The sequence below is a fragment of the Lates calcarifer genome, linkage group LG10, assembly GCF_001640805.2.
Source record: "Lates calcarifer isolate ASB-BC8 linkage group LG10, TLL_Latcal_v3, whole genome shotgun sequence".
Lineage (NCBI taxonomy): Eukaryota > Metazoa > Chordata > Actinopteri > Centropomidae > Lates > Lates calcarifer.
Window position 1 is genome coordinate 1,087,277 of NC_066842.1, and position 15,966 is coordinate 1,103,242.

Here is a 15,966-nt window from a genome sequence, read left to right on the forward strand (position 1 = left end):
ATCGACCTCTGACTGAAAACTACACTTTTACATCCTGTTACATCCTGACAGCACCGAATCAGTCAGCATCAGTATCAACACCACAGCAGCTGAGGGGGTGGGTGGGGGGTAAATATAAACACAGCTAATTTTAAAAGCACATGTTGTTTTGGAGACATGTGTAAACGACATTTTTACACATGAAATCTGCCTTTTCATGTCCTCAGATGAGTCTTGTCATATGCAGTGATGGTTCAGAGTTTTAACTGGAGCTGACGTGTTGGTGACTGAATTTAGTGACTCTCCTCCAGTCACTTTGAATCACTATAATGTCACCACAGAGCCCTAACAGGGATTTTAGAAACAGTCATCTGTCTGTGGTGAAACTTTTTACCTTGTCTGACCCAGACTGAGTTCATGCTATGCTAATTGCAACATGAAATAGGTCACCCTTTAGATGTGGATTTATTTCAAAGGCTGTTCACAGATCAGAGTCACTAGGCAACAGGACCTGCTCTAGATTGTTGAGGACGTTTCACTCCGCATCCAGAAGGTTTCTTCAGTTCTTACTGTCTGGTGGAAAGTCCCAAAACCTACAGTGCTGACTTCTCTACCCTGTGGCTCTCAGCCCACTGGTTCCAACTATGAGGTGGTTATCAGGATCGTTAAGCATGTATTAGTGGTTGATGGAAAGGTTATGGAGGTCCTGTTGTAGGGATCGTTTAAAAAAATTTAAGTGATCAGTAAAAAGGTTCTACGAATGGTTTTAGTAGTCATTAAGAAGGTTTTAATGGTCCTTTAGATAAGAGGTTGTAGTGGTTAATGAAGAGAATCCAGAGGTCCTCTAGGAGTTTCTAGGGGTCTTTTGGAGGTTCTAATGAGAGATTCTCAATGAGTAGGTTGCAGAGATCCTTAAGAAGGTTCAAGGAGTCCTGGAGGTTGTAGTGGTCCTTGGGGAGGTCCCAGAAATCCTTCAGAAGGTTTCTAGTGGGTCTTTATGAGGTTCTGGGGGTCATTAAGGATATTGTAGGTGTCTTTTGGAGGTTGCAGTCCTGTGGGACTTCAGGGCTTTTTGTGGTGATGTGTTAGACAGTGTTCTCTACCACCATCAGCAAGAAGGAAGAATGCTATTCATCTGTCCAGTAGAGTTCAGTATACCTGAATTTGTATTTGTAATTTATGTTATGATTTCTTCACAATAAAAGTCTCCTTTTGGTTTGACAATCGAGAACTGTTTATTTGAAACAGCAGGAAATGTTGGGTTTCCATTAGGGCTCAGTGATTGAATAAATATATAGGCTATCTACGATTGGCTGAGTCCATTACTGGTTGATTTTTTGGGGGGCAGGTTTTGTTTTTTTATTTAGTTAATTTAATGGTCTGTCTCCAAGAGAATTGGATCTGGGAATAACTAACCTGTAAAGCATGTTCTTGTTGCACTGATTTCTGTCTTTAACAAAACAGGGCAGTGAAGAAATGACTGTCAAACTGTCTTTAGTGGTTGCTGTCCGATCGATTGTTTAAAACCAATGTCAACTCATAAAACATATTATATAATTTACGAGCACATGTTATCTCCAGCTGTTTACTCATTTGGAAACTGCAAGTAGAGGCGTCCTCCATCTGACGCCATCGGACTCCTTTTCAAATGGTGTCGAACAGCTGTTCAGCCTCTTTCCAGCTTATTGCTTATTAAAGAAAAGTGGCCTATAGACTATAATGTGTCAGTAAAATTAGATTTTTTTATATTATTTTTGGGGCTTTTTGCCTTTATTCGATTCAATTCAAGGACAGTGGAGAGAGACAGGAAATAGGGAGAGAGAGCAGGGGAATGACATGCAGCAAGGGTCTGGTTATATTTTCACAGTAAAGACTGTGGATGACATAGGATAAGAGACAGCAGTGCTCACCTGCACGAATATATCCATAATCAGCGGTTGTTGGACTAACATATAACCCAACCCTAGAAGTCTGCCTGGGAGCTGGCGGTTCAAAAGTTTCAGGTGTCATTCATGATGTTGGAGATGTTAACAGGAGTTGTAGATACACAGTTTACACCAGTGTGTGTGTGTGAGCAGAGTCCTGATGGAGCTGTAGACGCTCTGTTAGTGTGCTGTAATGGAAGCAGACAGATGAAGGACACTGAGGACAAAGCACAGTAAACAAAGTGAGCCATGGTTGCTAGTTAACAGACTCTCGCAGGGCTCAAAGCTGCTGCTTGACTTTTGTTTTTGATCATATGAACAAAATCCATGATGTGAAAATACACGAGAGCCAACTGAGGAGTGATTTGAGCAAAGATTTCCACTTCCTCCAGTAAACTCTGTCCTTTCCCAACATGTGACCAGAGGGAGAACCTGACTCACAGATCTTAAACTCAGCCTCTTACCCTCAATATAACAACCTCGGTCAGTTTTCCTCTTGAATGCTTCAGCTGCAGAATCCTGACATTTATGTTACAAGTCTCAAACTACAAAACAAGGACTTACCAGTCCAAGTTTTTCTATCCTGATATCAATTCCAATGCCTAAATTCAGGTCATCTGCCAGGCAGTGCTGTGGCACTAAAAACTGAGTCAATAACTGGCTATTCTGTCGTTCAGTACTTAGATTTGGGAAAAAGGGCAAAATCCCTAAAGCAGAGTGTTGTTGAAGTTGTTATAAACAGCCTTTAATCATCAATCAATCAATCATTATTTTTTTCTCAAACACAATCTGTTATTAATGTTGTCTCAGTATCTCAGTATCTCTACCATTGATGGACATGAAGATTTTAAGAATAAAACCAGGTGTGGAGCATTTTCGCAGGACCGTTATGGTCTGTGTGGCAGCTGTAGGAACATGACAATGTCTGTGGAAGTAGTTTAATGTGGTCATTTAGTGAACAAAGAACCAATGTACTTCATGTCCCCTTCAGAGATAGATACACTGAGTATGGAAGAGCATTTCTGCCACTGTGATGAAAATAAAAAGTCCATAAAATATGACTGTGGTCACAAATGTGACGTTTTTATCTAATCTGTAACAGTGTACAGTGTAACACCAAACACCAATGGATGGATAAAAGGTGTAGATGTCCCTGCACTGTTACACTACACCTCAAAGTGACAATGAATCTGTGGTCACATTTCAACTCTAATAGAAAACAACACCAGCATCTCCATGGTTACTACATCATACTGTCACTACTGGATGAACACCTGTCAGCTATAAATCATACTGTTATTCCATCATCAATCATCAAGACAGAAGGCTGATGATGATTAGTTGGTTTTATGAAACTCCATCTCCCCACTCCCACTCGTCAGGTGGTCCTGAACCCGACCACCAATGGACCGAAGCAGGCCGAGTTCCACCGCATGGTCGTCCCCAAGAACAGTCAGGACAATGAGCTGAAGATCAAGCTGGCCGTCCGCATGGACAAACCCCCCAACATGAAGCACAGCGGGTGAGTCTGCAGCTTCTCCTCAGTCAAAAACAAACACACACAATCCACAGAAAACAGAAAACTTCCAACTGTCAGAAAAGCAAAAACCAGTCAGTGTGCAGGGCGAGGCCAAGGTTTCAGGAACAGCAGCAGAGCTCATGTGTCAAAAACAGCTTCCATATCTCAGATCTCTGATGCAACACAGCCTCTGTCCAGTCTGACAGTTTACAGTGTGGATATAGACAGGAAACATGGAGGAGAGGAGGGGGGTGACATGTAACAGGTGAGACAGGTGACATTAATCACTGACCCAGCTTCCACATTCAATATCAATCCATGTGTGAATTAGTGAAGTAAAACTGTCCCAAAATTATTCTGACAGAGATGATGATATAATAAGTGTGTGTTGATAAAGTGTGTGTTTGTGACTTGGACTTGTTTAAAGCATGAGTAGGACTACAGCTCCACCTACTGGTTAAATACAGGAAGTAGAAACAGTCTGTGTTGAATCTGAGGATGTGATCATTGGTTGAAGGACATGATGGTGGATATTTACACAATATAATTCCTGCAATCACACCTGTGATTAACTATGCGGTTATTTTAGATGGAAAATATGTTCTTTATACATTAATTTGTGAAGGTTTGACTGTCCATTTCAAATTAACATTATTAAAAGTCAACACTGAAAAGTTTACTTGTCAAAAATTTGTAGTTTTCATTTTTCATCAGTCACAGAAAATGTAAAGTTATCTCACAGAGTTCTGTCCATCTTCCATCAGAGGTTTTTCCTTTAATGTTTCAGCCTCAAACCTCAAAAATCAATCAATTAATCAATTAATCAATCAATCAACCTCAAAAAAACAGCGGCGTCTGGTTGTGATTGCCGGATACACTGTTCTTGATCAATAAACAATCCACAGATTCCAAAGAGTTTTCAGTTGTGAACAATTTTTATTTGTCACACACCAGACTTTATTTGGCAGATTTTCCACTGGACATTTTGGCCATTGATATTTTCATCTGCTGGGCAACAACGCTGACCGACTCCTTTCACACCTGTTCATAGGTATGAAACAAACCAGGCGTGTGCAGATGAACATGTCCGAGCTGACAGCAACATGCCCTGAATAAATACATACCTTAACTATGTGTTGTGCAGTTCTCATTTTCTGCCAGTAGGTGGCAGCTAAATCTAATTTCCAAACCCACAGAACTCTGAGTTTATGTGAGTGTTTCAGCTGATTTAACACCACAGCTTAGTGTCAACCTTTTCTCACACTCTGAGGGTTTTTCACTGTTTAAGTCACAGAAACGTTTAGTGAGCAAATACCTAAACACATTCTGATATCTAAAGAGAAAATACTGCAATTAAAAAAAACAACACCTCAGTGAAGACATCAAAAGGAAGAACAACAGTTTTCTCTCGCCTTATGAGAAACAGAAACAGAAGATAAAGTGAAAATATTTCAGAGTTTCTAGATTTTCTTTCCCATCAGCTGCTGGAAGTTTCTCCCTGAACAAACACCTTTAGATAAAGTGTCTTTTGTGACAAACAGTGATGTCTGAGTGTGGCCTTGATATTGTTTTATGTGACTACACTGAAACTACAACAGCTCTCAGAAGAGTGAATACCTCCACCAAGGTTAAATATGGAATGTCCAATTTCACAACGTAAAGGAAAGTGATGAAAAAATCCTGGATCTGCACCAAAGTCTAAAGGGTTTGTCCCTGACTCATGTCCTCTCCCTCCACCAAGTCTGGTGAAAATCATTTCTGGACAAACAAACAAACAACATATCCTTCTTGGTGGAACTAATAATCTGAGCTTGACTGAGGAGGAGAGACTGTTGATGTTGTGGAATGGGTTTGGAAACATTCCTGAAACTTTGCATGGCAGTCTGATGGAATCTGACATTGTCTAATAAGTTGCCTGAACTGGTTCAGATGTCTGTCAGTTGAGTTGGTGTTAATTTAACTTGTGCCTGTGAATATAAGATGAATTCAGTTTATGAGGAATTTAAAGAGACTCTAAAAGGGAAAATTAATAACCATGGCTGGCAATGAAGCCAGGGAGAGCTGCCATATAATTCTTAATTTGTAATGAGATGTAAGTACATGTAAAATATGTGATAATTATTAGGATACTTAGATTATGGTCAGCACATGGGTACATTTCTGAAAATGACCTGTTACTCACTGTTAATGATGTTCTGCCTAGAACACTCAGGCTGCATGTGTATATTTTAACAGCCTGTCACATTATTGTCTTTCAGGACAATGGCAGCAAACCCCAGCTAAAACCTGTCCACCTTTTTATTATGGGTAAATTGGAAGCTTACACCCGACGTCACCCTGTCCTCGCTTTGTAGTGCTTTGTGTCCCTTTATATGCAGCTTCAATAGACGATAGAGTCAAAAGCTTTGACTTATTATAAAGTCAAAGGCTCAGGAGGTGGAGCAGGTCATCTAATAATCAGAGGGTCGGTGGTTCAGCTCCTCCAGTCCACATGTCAGGTGTCCTTGGGCAAGACCCTGAAGCCCCCATGTGTGCGACAGAGAACTGCTTTGTATGGACGTGCTGTATGAATATGTCTGTGAAGTGTAAAGTGTTTTGAGTGGTGGTTAAGATTAGAAAAGCGATACATGAATGCAGTCCATTTACCATGCGCCTCTGTATATTCTCTCACAGTGAAGCACAACTCGAATTGGTTTCTCTTCAATAGAATCAAGATTACAAATCAAGATTCAAAAAAATTCCAAGTCACTATCTTTATATATATATATATATGTGTGTGTGTGTGTGTGTGTCTACGTCTACGTGTGTCCTGCCCAAAGAAAACCTCAAACAAACTCCAGAAATATTTTGACTTCTACAAGATTAGGAATATCGTAAGCAGAAAACTCTCCAGTTAAATCTGTTTTGTAAAGCGAGAATTTAACGATCTGTGATCTCTGCATCGCTGCGTTTACTGTCTCCAAGAACATAGGAGGAGAGTGTAGCAGTTGTGGTTGTGTCTGTGGGCTGTTGCTGTTGAAAGATGTGTATTGTTTCAATAGAGCGAGGCTAGCAGTTTCCCCCTGCTTCTAGTCTTTATGCTAAGCTAGGCTAAACTCATCCTTGATATATACCAAGGGGAGTTTGGAGGCCAGGTCAAGACATTCCTGAGCAGTTTTTGTGGACAGCTGTTGCCATGGGGAGTGTGCTTGGTCTTCAACAGTGTCAGCCTGTCAGTGGTTTTAATGTTGTGGCTCATCAGTGTATTTCTGGATTTGACGTTCATGTTTTCCTGGTGGAGTTAATCAGGTTACAGTGAAGTGAGAGGAGGGTTGAGGAGCAGCAGTTGGTCTTAAAGCTTCTGTGTTTCACTCGTCCTCCTCCTCCTAACAGCCTCCTGCAGGAGCCTCTGTCACTGTAATGAACACAACACAGTGGGAGTCAGGCAGCTCCGATTACACCGACAGAGAAAAGAAAGGGATCGGAGGCAGTTGTCAAAAAGCTCCACAAGGGGTCAGTGTTAGTCTCCCTGTGAGTCCAGCCTGTCTCTGGTTCACATCCAGCTCTTCTTCATGTGTTTAATCTGACTCTGCCGTCTCTGATTTGTTAAAGACACAGTCTGTGAGACTGAGATTTAACAGGGCGAGTGATAAATACAGTCAAATAAAAACAGACAAACAGAGTCCAACAAGAGGCCAGCTGATGCAGGAATGTCATCGTCAAGAAAAAGAGCACACACTGAAAATGTTTCTCTGCATTTGTTTTATTTATGTTTTTCCTGGGTTCAGACTGCAAAAAGAAAAACATGGAAAGGTTAAAGAGATGAATCCATTTGGAGGCCGACCTTTTACGCTCTCAAAAAAACGGGCAGAAAAAGGAAAAAGTGCACAAACAGGAAACGCTGTGTTTGACAAATGATCATGAACATGTTCTGATCTGATGGTTTTGTTTGTTTTTGTTTTGTATTTTTTGATGCATTAAGATAACAGAAGAAACGTCTGAGCTGTGTGAGTCTGTTCAGAGCGAGCAGCAGGAGATTTCTTCTTTGTTAATCACTTGAAGGCTCTCTGAGGGAACCCGATCTGTTGACGTGTTTTTGTGTTTCAAACTGTGCTCACACATTTTTTCGGTTGTGATCATTAAATTCTTGATTGTTTTCTGGAAAAGGTATTTATATATCATCCTGTTTGAGCTCAGAGGATCAGATCTGACTGGAAACCACTGTTGACTCTTTTATCATTCTGATTCTGGTCTTTTATGAAATCCAGCAGCAGGCCTGCAAAGATTCCCTCCTTAACATATAATATAATATAATATAATATAATATAATATAATATAATATAATATAATATAATATAATATTGTATTATATTATATTATATTATATTATATTATATTATATTATATTATAAAATGTGGGCCATTGTTATATTATTATTATTATTATTATTATTATTATTATTATTATTATTATTATTATTATTATTATTATCATTATTATTAAGGTTTGGTTTCAGGAGCATAATTAATGTATATAATATATATAATCTGCCAATGTAGAGAGATCATTTATGTCATTATTTCTCCTCACCAAAAACAGAACAACATTTGGAACATAAAACCTGGTGATAAAGGTTTATTTATCTTTACGTTACTCAGTAATGTTGTGTTAATTCTTTTTTATAAACAGGTGGAAAAACCTTTGAGATGATTTTTAGGAAATCTGTATTTTTTTAGTTTAGTTTGTTAGTACCTTTTTAGTGTAAAATTAGCAAAAAGAGAAAAATAACAATTTCTGTAGGTTCCACTGCAAAAAAAAAATCATCCTTGTTAGATCATTTACTTTATTATTTGATCAAAAAATGTTTTTTTGTTTTTTTTAAATAAACAATCTCTAACATCTTTAATCACCAATGTGGTGATATTATTTCACCTGTTTTTCACTCAAATGAATCTGTTTTTTGTTTTATTTTGTTTTATTCTCACTGTAATTTCTAGAAATGTTTTTAAAAATGTTAAAGTGTTAAGAAGTCTAGTGTCTCATCACTCTTTGAAAACCCCAGCTAAATGACCAGTTAAAGACGGGAGTTTTTTTTCCTAGTGAGGACTGTTAAATGCCTGCAGTGAACTCTCTGGCGTCTGCAGTCCATCCCTCCGGCTGCGGCTGAATGGATGTTTGAAACCCTGCAAGAGGAGGAGGACAGACAGCCAAATAATTTTCACAAGTGGCCGGCGAGCGGTGCCACATGTTAACCCGGAGTCGTGCAGGATGTGCAGAATGGCCCAGATTCTCGGTCCAGACGCGCTGCAGCCTTGACTGGAGGCCTTTTCTTTAAGGGCGGGCAGCAGGGCTGAAGAAAGAGGTCTCGCCATCGATTGATTTTCCTCACTTGCACTTGCCTGTATCCCACGCTTCAGGAGGCCCGGGAGCAGCCATTGATTGAGAGGCCACGCTGGTCATTCTTCCATTTTCCTCAAGACTTCCTCAATGAGCTGCTGTCTGTGTCGTGGCCTCTCCCGGCTCCAGACTGATTACTTTCTCCTTTTGGTTTCCTCATTAGGGGAAGAAATGATTGTCTCGATAATGGCAGCAGCTGGAGTGAGGACATAATGTGGTGTGATATATTGTGAAATACTGGGAAACTTAATATATCAACAACACAATCTGACCCATAAAGACTCTCAGAAGCCTTTGGTTGTTGTTCTTCATATGTGTTAAATTACAACCAACTGCTGCCTGAAACTATTGACAAGCTTAAAAAATAAACCTAAAAAACCTCCCTAAAAATAAACTCTCTGGAGTCTTGAGGTTGTGAGAAGTGAAAAAATGTAGAGGAAAAAAAAAAAACTACTTTCTGTGCTTGATCCATTCTTTGTTCTTTTATTGTTGTAATTTGATGTTAAAGTGTCTCTGATTTGTACTGTTTAGTTATCACCTTCAGGAGGGAAGGGCTGCAACATTGATAACAACGCAATTATTTTTTCATCTTAATCTGTAGTTTAGCTTTTCGATTAACTAACTAATTTTTTTTTTTTGTCCAAACAACAGTGCAAACCCCAAAGACACTGAAGTGACACTCATATAAAACAGAGAAAAGCCAGAAATCTTCACCTTCATCGGAGAAGCTGGAACCAGAGCATGTCGAGTGTTTTTGCTTTAGAAATGACTCTGTGATTAATCAGTGATCAAAATAGCTGTTAGTTAATTTTCTATGTATTGACTCATTGATTAATCTCCTAAATTCTGAAAGCGATAATTGAGCAGGAAAGTCATATTATCTGAGGGTGTCTAGTGATTCAGGTGCACAAAGAGAAAGGTTTACTAAATGAGAAGAAATAAATGCACTGAGAACACAACTGACTGATCTGAGACAGGAATATATTTAAAAAATCCACTGAACTTCTGAATTACTTCAGAAATCAGTTTATTCCAGTCATCCTGCAGATCCTCTCAAGCTCCATCAGATTGGATGATTTGTTTCTCAACAGACCAGAGAATCTTTCCCCCATGCTTTCAGACTCCTTTAAGTTCTGTTTCCTAAACTCCAGTCAGGCTGCGATGTGGCTTTTACTCTGTGTTTTCTGTCCAGCCACTCTACTATAAAGGTCTGATTGATGGAGGCTGCTGAGACGGTCATCCTTCAGGCAGGTTCTTCATCTCTGCAGAGGACTTCTCAAGTTCTATCAGAGTGACAGTTGGGTTCTTGATAACCTCTCTGACCAAGACCATTCTTGCCTGGTTATTTAATTTGACCAGACAGCCAGCTCTAGGAAGAGTCCCGGTGATTCCAGACCTCTTCACTGTGCTCCTGGGAATGCTCAGAGCTTTAGAAATGGTTTTATACTCCTGCTCTCTACACCTCACCACAGTTTTCTCAGAGGTCTACAGAGAGTTGGTTATAACGTTTGTCACAGGTGGAGTCCAGTCGAGTTCTAGACATGTCTCAAGGATAATTAAAGCAAACAAGAAGCATGTGAACACATCACAGTGTTTGAAGTTTTTGATATAAGATTTCAGTTTTATACATATGCCCAAAATGAAGGGCTCTGACTACTTCCTGAAGCCACTGTATCAAAATAAAGGTTAAAACAACGGAAAACAACACCAATAGTTTATTAAAAAATCACAGATGTTTCCTTTAAGTTAATGTGTTGTTGATTGTGTTTCAGGTACCTGTACACTCTGGGACAGAGAGTCTGGAAACGCTGGAAAAGAAGATATTTTGTTCTCGTTCAGGTAAGAGACAGATGAAACCGAGATCTGATGTATTGATCTATGATTGATTTAGTTATAGTTTTTTATGATCAGAGATGCAGTGCAGGCTGCAGAGGACTGCAGTTTATGTGAAAGTGAAATGAATCTACAGCAGTGTACCACAGAAGAAGGGGTTTGAACTTTGCCTTTTAATAACTCATTAAAAACAGAAGTTTTTGTGTATTTAAAATGCATTAGATCCAACCCTCAGCCTTCACAGAAACCATGTCCTCACTCTGAAGTGTCTCTTTTAGAAAAACTCTAATTTGCTTTATTGATTTTGTAGCTGAAAGAAAGATGAAAGAGGGAAAAATAAAATAAAAAACAATTTCAGGTTATTAAATTTAATTAAGTTCTGGTTTCTAAAATTGTCTTTGACTCTTTTTCATTTCAGCTGTTATTTACTTTCCTGAGCACTTAGTGATCACTCAAGGTCTTTGAGAGCAAGGGTAAACATTTAAATGAAAATTATGTCTTTTCTTTGTGAAATAACACTCAGGTTACGTCTCTCTGTGTGTCAGACTAAAAGGTCCTTTAAAGGCATCAAAAGTGAGAATCTGTGGATTGAGTATCATTTATATTTTATTGACTTTGGTTGAGGATGTTAATGGTTCATTGAGTGTTTGACAACATTTCTAAAATCCTCAATAACTCTTCTATGCCACAGGTTTAATAATTATTCTGTCCAGTGTTCACTGAAGAACATTTCTATCCTGTTTCACCAGTTACAAGTTTATTTATACAACAGAGATAGAAGTCTGCTCATTTGTCTCTGAATGAAAATGTGTAAAAATATAATATAGGATATAAGACTCATGTACAGAGTCAATGGACAACAATGATTAATATTTTATAGGTTTTACAGTGAGTTTCAGCTCATTGTTTATCTGGACCACATCTTTATTGTCCTGCTTCACTCTCCGCTCTCATAGCGTCGTTTTCAGCTGCAGCTGTTTTCTGAAGAACATCTGTCCTCTCAGACTTGGTCTGAGAGCAGCTGGTGAACACAGTGGAACATTTAGCAGCTAAAGAACCAGATATTTCCTCCAGCAGGTGGAGGAGACCAAACACAGAGCTAAAAGAGAGGAAATACTGGATTTAGATTCATCAGGTGGAGACAAACATGCCTCCTAATGAATCATCATGTTGCTCTGTACCTGCTGGATGTGGAAATAAGAGACTGTTTGCTGACTGTTTGTGTGTTTGTCATGCAGGTGAGTCAGTACACGTTCGCCATGTGCAGCTACAGGGAGAAGAAGGCCGAGCCTCAGGAGCTGATGCAGCTGGAGGGCTACACGGTGGACTACTGCGACCCTCAGCCAGGTACACCAACGTAGACACCGTTTAGAATAATACCATTAATATTTGTTGGTAATGTGACATTAGTTCAGAACAGTTGTGAGTCAGATTCACAGGGTCAAGATCTGTGCACCAGCTGTAGACATGACAATGAGTAAGGTCTGACATAGAATCTCACAGCATATTTTATCGGAAATAACTGATCCAGTGTGAATTACCAGCTGAAAACTGTCTGGACACAAAGGTTTCATTCCTCAAGTTTAAACCCTGAAGTGAACTTCAGTTTTAATAAAGAGCTGTACAGACAAAGACAAAGTAATAGATCAAAGAAATCTAGATGAACACAGCAGATTAAAAGGCAGAGACATCTGATCTGATGTTATTGAAGTCAGTGGTAAAGTGAAATCTTTAATCTTCTGTTTTTCCTTCTGGACACTAAAGTCTGATTGATCCAGTTGAAAAAACAACTGGTTTATTGTTCATGTTGAGACCCAGTTACTGACTTTCTCGGTGACACAGGTTAACAGCTTTATCTGGTTCAGCCTTTTATTCCTCCTCCTCCTCCTCAGGTCTGCAGGGCGGCCGGGTGTTCTTTAACGCAGTGAAGGAGGGCGACCTGGTGATGTTCGCCTGTGACGACGAGCAGGACCGGGTGCTCTGGGTCCAGGCCATGTACCGGGCCACGGGACAGTCCTACAAACCTGTCCCACCGCTGCAGAACAAAACCACCAACTGCAGAGGAGGACTTCAGAAACCGGCGTCCCCCATCAGTAGGTTTTAGTCAGAGAATCGAGAATCGAATCTAATCTATGGAGCAGACACTTAGAGCTGCAGCTTCTGTAGATATGAACCTGGTCCACGTGCTGTGGAGTTGATTTCCTCACCGTTTGAGCCGTGGTGCTTCAGGTGGTCTACAGGTTTGAGTGGGTGCTGAATTTTCAAAAAGCCCAAACAAACATTCCCCAACAGAAACAGGTGTTTGAATGAATCAGAAGCAGAGGGGAAGAACCTAAAATAAAACATGAAGATTTCCTCCACTGCTCCACATTCAACACAGCCGCCTGAATGAAGACGACTTTTATTTCTATTTCTTTCTGTCTCTTCTGTCTTCATTTTCTTATTCCCTCACGTCTTTTCTGTTTTGTTTTCTGTTCATTCATTTCATTGTAGTAAATCCAGGATTTTAAAACAGTGGAACAGTCCTTTACCACAGACAGACAGACTGCAGGATCTCAGACGAACTTATCAGGGTTTTTGATTTGTTATCAGAGCTGATTGGACACACACACACACACACACACAGTCGGAGGCCGATCGAAGCAGGTTAACAGCTGCTGAGAGACAGAAAACACAAACAAGGGAAGAAGGGATGAAAGAAAAGAAGATGTTCAGTGAAACACATCATGCAGCAGTTTTTCTTTTCTTCTCCTTCTCTTCCCTCCTGCTTCATGTCTTAATCTCTTCTTCCCATATCTTCTGTCCAGTCTTTCTTTTTCCCCTTCTTTCCATCACCTGTGGCTTCCTTTCTTCCCTCCTTTCTATTTGTCTTCTTTACGTCTTCCCTCCATTCTTCCCATTTCTTTCCTCTCCTCTTCTTTTATCGCCTCATTCTTCCATTTTTTTCTTTCTTTATTTCTCTCTCCATTCTTCCCATCTTCAGTCTCCTCCTCTTTCTCTCTTCAAGTTTTTTTAATAATTTCATTTCAGATTTGATTCTACAGTCGACCTCCGTCTTTATCTGTCAGCAGCTGTTTCTCAGTAGAACCTTCACCTAACTTTATGTTTCCCTCCGTTCTCCTCCTCCTTTCACTTCTCCTTTCTTTCCTCCAAACTTTCATCACATTTTATTTTTCCTTCCACACATGCACACCTTGTTGTTTCTCTTTCTACACCTCCTCCTCCTCTTCATTTAAAAAAAATCATTTATTATCTGCATGAGGAGGGCGTTGGTGTCTGTCCTCCTCCTCCTCCTCCTCCTCCTCCTCCTCCTGGCCGAGCATTGTGACATGAAGAGCTTCATGCTGAGAGCTGATTATGGCAGTTATTTGTGTAATTCGGTGTGGCGGCGGCGGCGGCGGCGGCGGCCCGCTCTTGCCGCAGCTCATTAGTGTTTAATGGTAGAGATTGCAGAGTTAATGGCAAGAGGTGCTGACATGCTGTTTGCAGGTGGAAATAGAGGGTGTCCCTGAAATAGCTCTTAACTGGGTGCTAAGTGCTGCTGTGTGTGTGTGTGTGCGTGTGCGTGTGCGTGTGTGTGTGTGTGTGTGTGTGTAATGGGTTTGACAGAAAGTTGTTCTCGCTTTAAGAACAATTGTGTCATTGAACCTGCAGCTTCGTCTCTGCTCATAGAAATGAAAGGCAGAGGTTAAATAACACTAACAACTGGATGTGTTCACAGTGACGAGCACTTAATAAAGCACACACACACACCACACACACACACACACAAAGACAGGTTGTTTAGCATGAACAAAATCATAGATCCCCGGTCCTGACTTCTTGGAAACGGCTGCGTTTCAGCCGTTCTTGAGTGAACAGGTGAGACAATGGCAGCGTCTCTCCTTTGTTCGTCTCCAGCTCAGGACTGTTTTCAGCTTTGTGTCTTCGGATGCGTCTCAGAGCACAAAGAGCGAGAAGGCAGCGGCAGATTTTATTGACTGGCGTGCGAGAGCAGATGATGAAGCTGTTTACACAGGGAAGTCGTGTCAGAGGCTCACACAAATACCACACAGCTGATGGTTATTGTTGTTGCTCTGCTGAATGGATCCTGCTCTGTAAAGTCTTCTTACTCTGGTTTTACCAGCTGATGTTCAGCATTGTTCTCACACTGAAAACTGCTTCTTTAATATTCACCAACTGTCCTTCAGCTCTGCGTGTTGGATGCTGAAAGACAGTCTGCAAAAATATGGGCATGCAAATAATTTTATACAAAGAATACAGATACTTGAAGTCTTTGGCCTCTTAATCCTCACGGGTAAGACTCAAAACTTGGCAGCCATCTTGGTAACGCTCTCAGGCTATTTTGAGGACACCTGGACATAAAAACTAAATGTGTAGAATCAGTTCAGTTTGTTCTGGACCAAGACCACCTCTTTTGGATGGACCGAATTCTGGTCCTTTGGTCCAGACTGTGGTCTGAGGAACCTTTCACACCTGCTGTTTTGGTTTGATTTGAAAGTACCTATATGCCTTAACCATTAGGCCCCCAGATACCCCAACACTATACAGCATTTAATCACACATAAAGACCAACAAAGAAAAGCAAACAAAGGAAGAAGAAATGCAGATTATGAAAAAGACAAAAACTCCTTTTGATTCAACAAATCCAAACCATGCTTTTGTGTTGCTGTAGTTTCAGAAGAAGTTTTGCTGCTTTGTGAGCAGATCTCAGTCTCTGGCCTTTCCTGACGTTCTCGGCTCTGAAGTGAAAACCCTAAAGAAAAGGACAAACACACAAGTGCGAGTTTGCTAAAGAAACTCCAGCAGATATCACTTCCTGTCACCCTCCTGCCCATTCACTGCTGCGAGCAGTTCACGTAAACAAGAATCAAATGGACCAGCGTTCAAACGACCCACAAGCAAAGTCCAAACAAGTGGAAATCATGGAAGACTGTGGGGACTTTTGGTTGTGACCTTTGACCTGAAATCAACTTTTATCAAACAGACTGTGACTTCCGTCCTCAGTATGAACAGATGGGCCTGTTGGGGGTCGAGACTCGCTCCCGAAGGTGTTTTTTGGGGATGTTTACACCTGTCAGTTGTGTTTTTGAAGAAGCAGGTGGTCAGTTTGACAGCGAGGATGATCCTGAGGAGAGACGTCCCAACTGTCCTTTCGTCTTAACCTTGCGGGGATTCAGCGGCGCCCTCAAATGCAGCAGAACAGCTGAGGATGTGTTCGTGTGCTTCTCTCAAACTTTTCCCTGACTTGACTTTGTCCGTTTGAGCTGTACACTGTGAGAAGCCTCGCTCAGCCAGACGGAGGCTGATGGGCTTGTCTGTCCACATCTTCA

The 15,966-nt window shown here is 40.6% G+C and overlaps 1 protein-coding gene across 3 annotated transcripts in view; it reads left to right on the plus strand.

The window, feature by feature from the left end:
* Positions 1-15,966, plus strand: part of cadps2 (Ca++-dependent secretion activator 2) — a 157,410-nt gene that overhangs the window by 71,323 nt on the left and 70,121 nt on the right. For all 3 annotated transcript variants that reach the window (XM_018704949.2, XM_051073199.1, XM_051073200.1), the window contains exons 8-11: positions 3,287-3,426; positions 10,573-10,639; positions 11,872-11,980; positions 12,526-12,726. In XM_018704949.2, coding sequence (XP_018560465.1) covers positions 3,287-3,426; positions 10,573-10,639; positions 11,872-11,980; positions 12,526-12,726 — 517 coding nt within the window. The remainder of the gene's footprint in view (positions 1-3,286; positions 3,427-10,572; positions 10,640-11,871; positions 11,981-12,525; positions 12,727-15,966) is intronic.